This window comes from Clupea harengus, chromosome 9 (assembly GCF_900700415.2).
Source record: "Clupea harengus chromosome 9, Ch_v2.0.2, whole genome shotgun sequence".
Classification (NCBI taxonomy): Eukaryota; Metazoa; Chordata; class Actinopteri; order Clupeiformes; family Clupeidae; genus Clupea; species Clupea harengus.
This window is the reverse complement of record NC_045160.1, coordinates 428,753-437,574: the sequence shown is the minus strand read 5'-3', so window position 1 is coordinate 437,574 and position 8,822 is coordinate 428,753. Positions and strand designations below refer to the sequence as shown.

General features: G+C 38.3%; 2 protein-coding genes across 2 annotated transcripts; both read right to left on the bottom strand.

The window, feature by feature from the left end:
• Window positions 1-4,708: 4,708 nt before the first annotated feature.
• LOC105903206 (olfactory receptor 52D1-like) lies at window positions 4,709-6,368 on the bottom strand. Its single transcript, XM_031574105.1, has one exon. It carries the CDS (start codon window positions 6,366-6,368, stop codon window positions 5,424-5,426), a length of 945 nt encoding a protein of 314 aa, XP_031429965.1. The 3' UTR covers window positions 4,709-5,423.
• Window positions 6,369-7,643: 1,275 nt separating this feature from the next.
• On the bottom strand, window positions 7,644-8,579 carry LOC105905720 (olfactory receptor 52B2-like). Its single transcript, XM_012833759.2, has one exon. It carries the CDS (start codon window positions 8,577-8,579, stop codon window positions 7,644-7,646), a length of 936 nt encoding a protein of 311 aa, XP_012689213.2.
• Between the last annotated feature and the right edge of the window lie 243 nt (window positions 8,580-8,822).

Genomic DNA, 8,822 nt, shown 5'->3' with positions numbered 1-8,822 from the left:
TGGGATAGGCTTTCATTCGCTTATTTAATGCTTATTCAGCTATTGTTTTCACTCTGTTCAGTCTTGGTTTTTCCAAAGCACTTCTTTGAAATATTTTGTAAATCTGTTTTATCTTTTGCTTGATCTCTTTAGTTTTAGCTCCATATATGATTGGATTGAGACAGGAAGGAAATACTACAAGTGACATTGCCATGAACTTCTTCAGATTTAAAGGGCTTTGAGGAATTCTGTATACAAGAACAATTACAGCAGCAGAGCATTCATAGATCACAAACACAAGGAAGTGGGTTGCACAGGTATACAAAGCCTTTGACCTAGCATCAGAGTCCTTATTTCTGAAACATGCAATTAGAATAAATGTATAAGAAAACGCAATAGAAAACAGAGTAAGTCCATGATAAAGACCTGTGATAAATAAACCGTAAAGATTGTTTATGGTAATGTCCTTTGCACAAGTCATCCTGAGGATTGACATATTATCACAGTAGAAATTAGAGACATGTGTTGAGCAAAATGGGTAACGCAAGGTGAGCCCAAATACAGACCCCACCAGAAGGAAATTAATTAAGCAGCATAACATTAAGATGTAATTGACAGTAGTTTTGGACATAATTGCATGATATCTTAAAGGGTGGCATATAGCTATGTATCTATCAAAAGCCATTGCTGACAAAATGAGGAAAGTAGCACCAACATTCAAATGCAGGAATAAGGCCTGAAACAGGCATGAAAGGAAACTTGTGTGTCTCTGTTCTGTCATCAGGTTATAGACAACCGGTGGAATCATGGCACTCACACCTATAATGTCATTGAAAGATAAACTGAACAATAATAGGTACATTGGCTGATGCAGATGTGCATTGACAGCTATGATAACTAAAAGAAGCAAATTAGAACACAGTGCAAATACATAAATTAGAATTCCAATTGCAATAGTCACATAGGCTGCTGTCTCTGCTAAGTCAAAGCCACCCATTTTAAAAACTGCCACAAAAACATTCACAGTTATATTGTCCATCATAGTATTTTTTGGTGTCCCTGCTCAAACATTCAACAGAGCTTTAACTGTATAGTGGTGTAACTCTGGCATGTATAATGTTTCTGTAAAGTCATATAAAAGCAAAGGTGCACTGGTTAACAGATGCTTCCTCACCCCAATACAAAGCAGAAGGATAACCCTTGCTGCTAGTCAGTTCCAGCCTGTTTTATTGCTTGACAAAGACAGTGGCTCATAAAGGTCCCTCATACAGTCAATTCTCCAAAGACAAAGACAGGGGAGCATGACTAGATACGTAATCTGATTTAATAATTGGGCCCTCTAGCGTTATGACTAATGTGAATTTCTGCACCCTTAGCTTATGGAAAAAATGAACACCATGACAGTGTATACAGCTGTATCAAGACCAAAGTTTCCCATTTTTGGGATACTTTCAATTAGGAAGTTACTCCAGCAAGATTTGATCATGATTTAGCTGAAAATGGCATTTAAGAAACATTACATTTGCCATTCCTCAGTGTAAGGCATGCACGTCCATCCCACTAATATGTTAACTGAAGCCCACAATGGTTCCTATAAAAAAATTTAAACTGTATGCCACCCCCACTGTAATAATAAAAAAAGAAATTCTTTATATTTTATAGAATAGTATAATGAAAAGGGCAATTATAATGTATAGATTATATTGTTTGACTCTTAATGAGTAATGGCTATTTCTATTTCTTTTAAATTATTTACAAAATTCCATGTCTAACTTTGTAACGGTCATGATGCGACCGTACATGAAGGACACTCTTCTGCCCAGATCTAAGACTGCTAACACACACACATTGCCCTTGCATACAAGCGCACACAAACACACACGGATGGATATAGTACAAATGCAAAGCCAAGGAGATTAGGACATCAATCTTGTTTTCCACCATTTATTTGAGTAAGCAGAGTTGATGCACAAACTCGTGAATTTGAATAAATGGATTACCGGCTGATTGGTGGTGTAGGGGGAGAATCCGTATTTCCGCTGGGATCTGTATTGAAACCAGAAGTGAGTACGTAATCCCGGTCTCTGGTTGGTTAAAACTTGTCATCCCCGACAAGTGATCACACCCGTTGTGTAAAATATGCGAATGTCAGCACATTTTATTCTATAAGACTACAAGAAAAGCCTGTGGCAACAGCAAATAACGAACTAGTCAGTTGGCGAGCAACTGGATAACTAACAAGCTAGCTAGACCTAGAGTTTAGGGGTGACGTGCTCTGAGTGCAAAAACAAGATGCAAACTATCAAATAAATTTTTACAGATGTAAATTATTATAAAGACTGCTATTCAGTACACCACATACTGCAGCAAATTACAAATGCATACATTAAACGGAATTAAGTACTCACTTCCGGTTTCAATAAGGATCCCAGGGGAAATACGGATTCTCCCCCTACAGGTGGTGCGTGTCCTCGTCTGGTTAGCCGGTCCGACGGTCAAAGAAGCGACACCGGAAACAGGGGAACATATATTTGGTTCCCAGCTTAATTCCAAAATTGATTCCAAAAGAATGCAAAAGAAATGGTCTTGGCCAAACCAATTCGGTAAGATGTCTTTTTACAGGCCTGGAATAGGATATATTAGATCATGGGTCGGCAACAGGTGGCCAATTGTGGTCCGCCAGCGATTTTTCTTTTGGCCCGTCAAATTATTCCGATCGTAACCTTGTTTTTTATTCCCTGTCGACAGGCTCACGAATTAGGCAACCTGATGCTAAGCAGAAATGAGAGAGAACACCATGGCACCATGATTTGCATTCTTAATTTCATCAGTCGTCTTTATTTAACTTTATTAACCCTCTAAATCCCACAGCGGCCTCCAAAGACACAGTTTTTATACTAAAACATTAATTCATGAAATAATACCCCGCTAGTGGATAAATTAAAATCTTACTTTTATTTTGAAACCGGAAACTGGGTATGCTGTCATTGACTTTTCTGAAGTATTTCTTCGCTATTTCTTCGCTACACCTCACTACTGACAGATCGCCTGAGGAGAAACAGTGTGTCTTACAGTTATGGCTAGTAATCCTAAACGCACATGTCTATTCTCACTGGATGAGACAGTATTTATGTGTACCAACGATGACGACCCACCACGTTTGGATGACAGTGACGACCTTGTTGATGTAAGTAATGTCAAAATTCAAAAACATATTAGAAATAGTAATATTATCTATTATTATATGGCAACGACCCTCCTCGCCGGTCTGATACGGATCCGTATTGCCCTCTGGCGTCATCTTCAAAATGAGCGATATCAATAGACATCAACAGCCATGAGGAAATTCAGAAGCAGTGAAAATGTGTTATTGAAAGTAGGGATGCACCGATACCGATATCAGTATCGGGTATCGGGCCGATACTTCGTTAAAATACTCATACTCGTATTCGTTTTTTAATTTGCCGATGCCAAGCACCGATACCACTCAACAGTATTTCACTACATCAAACTGGTCGCGCTGTGCGGACAGAAAATGTGATTTGTTGTCCTACCTGACTTCCAAGTCTAGAGGGAGACAATGAGCCGGAAACTTGGAGATTCTGTCCAAAAGCTTGTGTGTGTGAAAGTAGGCTACAAAAGGATAGATGTTAAAGTAACAGTATGTAGCAATTGTACTTCAGGGTTAGGGTTAGGATTAGCTATTTTATCTTAAAATAACAAATAGCAAATTATTTTTGATTTTATTCATAAACATTGAGTTAGAAATAAAATATATTCTTCTTGTTCTTGTTCTTATTAATATACCTGTACCCTTTAACTTTTTTCATGATTAGTACTGTGCTGCCCTTCATCAGCCAGTGAGGGTGGAAGCCTGTTGTTCTCATCTAGTTCGTCTGAGCAGCTACATGTTATTATTATGACCACCACAGGGCGCTCATATATTTTGTACAGATTTTCTGTCGATGATATCATATAATTCGACTTCACTAAACTTGGTGTGGTTATATCCCCACATGCCTGATATAGAATATAAGGTTTGTGTCCCTAAGTGGGTGTGTCCCTTTTCCCTTCTTGCTGTAGTGCTCCCTGAAGTGGGGTGGGCTCAAAGCACTTTTTTGAACAATAGCTTGTCAACTGTTTTGCCAAATGTACAACATTTTTATGGCAAGTTGGCTTACAGGAGGCGTGTGACCCTAGCTCACTACAGCTCATTTGTGGATTAGCACCACCTGGTGAATAATGTGCAATGTTCAGTTGGCCTCTGGGGGGCGCTCTACCCTAGTTCATTATGATTTATTTGTGGAGTGGCACCATCTAGTGAATAATGTTCAAAGCAATAACCTTCTCTTCACAAGCTAATATCACAAACTAATACAAAATCACAATCTGCATCACTACTGATATGCAGGGACACATGCCAGATTTCATGAATTTTTGTCAATGGGGCAGACACGTTTTAATATCCACTACTTACGCTAACATTTTGAAATTTGGTATGCCTATACTTGGCTTCATTTGGTCACATCTCTTGAAGTTCCATTTGGCCTGCTCAAGACAATTTGAATTAGCTAATGTTTGCCAAAATTTGCTATTTTTGGATTAAATATCAATACAAAGCATTTAAACGTATGTTTATTTCCTTATAACAGTACATGTGCATTTTCTTCTAACAAGAATAAAGACTTTTTAGTATTAAATGTGTGTTTGGCATTTTAAATTTCATTACGCTTTTCAAAAATCTTTCCCTTACATAGCCATATACTGCACAAACTGAGTATTCATGGTTCAGAGAATAGTTAATCTTTTATAAATTGAGTCACAACAGCCACGATATAACATGAAAGTGACTCATCTTCCCCAGGTCCCAATCAGCCACAGGAATGGATTGTTGAGATTCAACCAGTGCATCATTTACTTACAAGGTTATTTACAACTCCCAAGGAGTTCAGAGTGGGAAAAAAGCCAAAGTAACAAACAAACAAATGTATCTAGAGAAACATAACCCACACAACCTAAACCAAAATCAATAAACCAGAACACAACCCCTGTCTAACATACACAGGAGAAACAACGTCAAAAGAAATGGCGGCCTACTCCTACAACCTTATAGCGACAAAGCGATCTGCATGGCAAAAGCTACAGGTGTGGCTGTTTGGGAGAGGAGGAAGATGGGTGACTCCTCTGCTTCATGGCTATGGCACCTGGGCTCCCTATACTGTGGGCAGTCATCGGCCAAGAGCCACTTGCAAGCCGGCAGCTGTTCCACCAGTCACCGCCTCATACCTGCACACTCCAATTAACATGCACACAAGCATTCACACCTGATGCAGATTCCATACTAAGGAAATAAACAAACTGGTTACACAACCACATAATACGAACACAGTCGTAATAACAGTGTTTACATTCATGGGATAGGCTTTCATTCGCTTATTTAATGCTTATTCAGCTATTGTTTTCACTCTGTTCAGTCTTGGTTTTTCCAAAGCACTTCTTTGAAATATTTTGTAAATCTGTTTTATCTTTTGCTTGATCTCTTTAGTTTTAGCTCCATATATGATTGGATTGAGACAGGAAGGAAATACTACAAGTGACATTGCCATGAACTTCTTCAGATTTAAAGGGCTTTGAGGAATTCTGTATACAAGAACAATTACAGCAGCAGAGCATTCATAGATCACAAACACAAGGAAGTGGGTTGCACAGGTATACAAAGCCTTTGACCTAGCATCAGAGTCCTTATTTCTGAAACATGCAATTAGAATAAATGTATAAGAAAACGCAATAGAAAACAGAGTAAGTCCATGATAAAGACCTGTGATAAATAAACCGTAAAGATTGTTTATGGTAATGTCCTTTGCACAAGTCATCCTGAGGATTGACATATTATCACAGTAGAAATTAGAGACATGTGTTGAGCAAAATGGGTAACGCAAGGTGAGCCCAAATACAGACCCCACCAGAAGGAAATTAATTAAGCAGCATAACATTAAGATGTAATTGACAGTAGTTTTGGACATAATTGCATGATATCTTAAAGGGTGGCATATAGCTATGTATCTATCAAAAGCCATTGCTGACAAAATGAGGAAAGTAGCACCAACATTCAAATGCAGGAATAAGGCCTGAAACAGGCATGAAAGGAAACTTGTGTGTCTCTGTTCTGTCATCAGGTTATAGACAACCGGTGGAATCATGGCACTCACACCTATAATGTCATTGAAAGATAAACTGAACAATAATAGGTACATTGGCTGATGCAGATGTGCATTGACAGCTATGATAACTAAAAGAAGCAAATTAGAACACAGTGCAAATACATAAATTAGAATTCCAATTGCAATAGTCACATAGGCTGCTGTCTCTGCTAAGTCAAAGCCACCCATTTTAAAAACTGCCACAAAAACATTCACAGTTATATTGTCCATCATAGTATTTTTTGGTGTCCCTGCTCAAACATTCAACAGAGCTTTAACTGTATAGTGGTGTAACTCTGGCATGTATAATGTTTCTGTAAAGTCATATAAAAGCAAAAGGTGCACTGGTTAACAGATGCTTCCTCACCCCAATACAAAGCAGAAGGATAACCCTTGCTGCTAGTCAGTTCCAGCCTGTTTTATTGCTTGACAAAGACAGTGGCTCATAAAGGTCCCTCATACAGTCAATTCTCCAAAGACAAAGACAGGGGAGCATGACTAGATACGTAATCTGATTTAATAATTGGGCCCTCTAGCGTTATGACTAATGTGAATTTCTGCACCCTTAGCTTATGGAAAAAAATGAACACCATGACAGTGTATACAGCTGTATCAAGACCAAAGTTTCCCATTTTTGGGATACTTTCAATTAGGAAGTTACTCCAGCAAGATTTGATCATGATTTAGCTGAAAATGGCATTTAAGAAACATTACATTTGCCATTCCTCAGTGTAAGGCATGCACGTCCATCCCACTAATATGTTAACTGAAGCCCACAATGGTTCCTATAAAAAAATTTAAACTGTATGCCACCCCCACTGTAATAATAAAAAAAGAAATTCTTTATATTTTATAGAATAGTATAATGAAAAGGGCAATTATAATGTATAGATTATATTGTTTGACTCTTAATGAGTAATGGCTATTTCTATTTCTTTTAAATTATTTACAAAATTCCATGTCTAACTTTGTAACGGTCATGATGCGACCGTACATGAAGGACACTCTTCTGCCCAGATCTAAGACTGCTAACACACACACATTGCCCTTGCATACAAGCGCACACAAACACATTTCTGGGATACTTTCAATTAGGAAGTTACTCCAGTAAGATTTAATCATGAGTTAGCTGAAAATGGCATTTAAGTAACATTAAATTTGACATTCCTCAGTGTGACGGGCCGAGCCTCGGTTGCCGTCAAAATGTATGGGTTTGGCCCGAAAAGCTCAGAGACAGGGTGAGGGTTCAACTATAAGGTTTATTATGCTTCCAATATTCTGGAGAACTGCTAAGCCTCTCAATAGGCGGAGGACAAAAAGCAGCAGTCTCCAGGAATATCACCTGCTCAGCCTCTAAATGGGGTAGAGGACAATATGCAGCAGTACAATCTCTATTAAAAATACCTGCTAAGCCTCTAAATGAGGTAGAGGACAAAAATCAGCAGTCAAACATGCATGCCATATTCACATTTGAAATACATTTTTCTTGAAAAGCATGATAGCTCTTTTTCTGAGTTCTTTTGTATTGATTCCATAAATAATTGGATTCAGTGTTGGAGGGAATATTAATGTGGAAACACCAATAAATTTGGTAAGAGCAGGAGAAAGATTTTTTATCCTGTACGAAATAACAGTGAAAAGCCCTAAACACTCAAAAAGGAGAAAAACAACCAGATGTGTGGCACACGTTTGCATGGCTTTGCTTCTTGTGTCTGTGTTTTTGCTCCTGAAACAGGCAATCAGAATCTGCAGGTAGGTGAACAGAATTAGACCCACAGTTATTGGCTGTGTGCAAACCACTGTCAGAATACCATAGATGTTATTAATGGTTGTATCTGCACACATCAATCTCAACAGTGATGGGTTGTCACAGTAAGTGTGAGTTACATTATTTCTGCAGCGAGGTAACCTCAGAAGGAGGATGAAAAGACCTCCAATCAAAAGCAAATTAGAACCCCAGATTAGTGTGATGATTCTCACAATGTGTGCATTTGTCATTATTGTGGCATACCGCAATGGTCTACATATAGCAATATATCTATCATACGCCATGGCAGTTAAGACAAACACTACCCCTGTGGCATAGATGTGAATAAAAAAAGCTTGAGTAACACAGGCAGGGAACTCTATGGCCTTGGAATTTGACAAAAACTGTCTCAAGAGTTGAGAAAATAAGGCTGTGGAGCCAATGAGGTCGTTGATCGGCATGTTTATCAGAAGAAAGTACATCGGCTGGTGAAGATGCTTGTTGAGAATTATGGTAATGAGTAGAAGAAGATTGCAGAAAACAACAACCATGTAGCCCAGCGTGGCCAAAAGAATAGCCAGAAAAGCTCTTTCCTGAGGTACATCTAAGCCTTGGAGTGTCAAAACAGAGGATATATTTGAAACATTGTCCATCTTCAAAGAATGGGCGCTGTTTGTTTCAGGTCTGTAAGAATCATAGAAACATCTTTATATTTCAAGACAAATTTGTTAATTTTACTGGTCACACTTCATTTGGATAGACCAACTACAGCTGCTCAGATTTTAAACAAACTATTTCTTTAAACTCTGTTAACTACAATTCATGGTTAAGGTTAGGGTCAGGGATTGGGGTTGATTAAGGTGTTGTTCAGTGAACAATTAGAAAGACTGAAATTG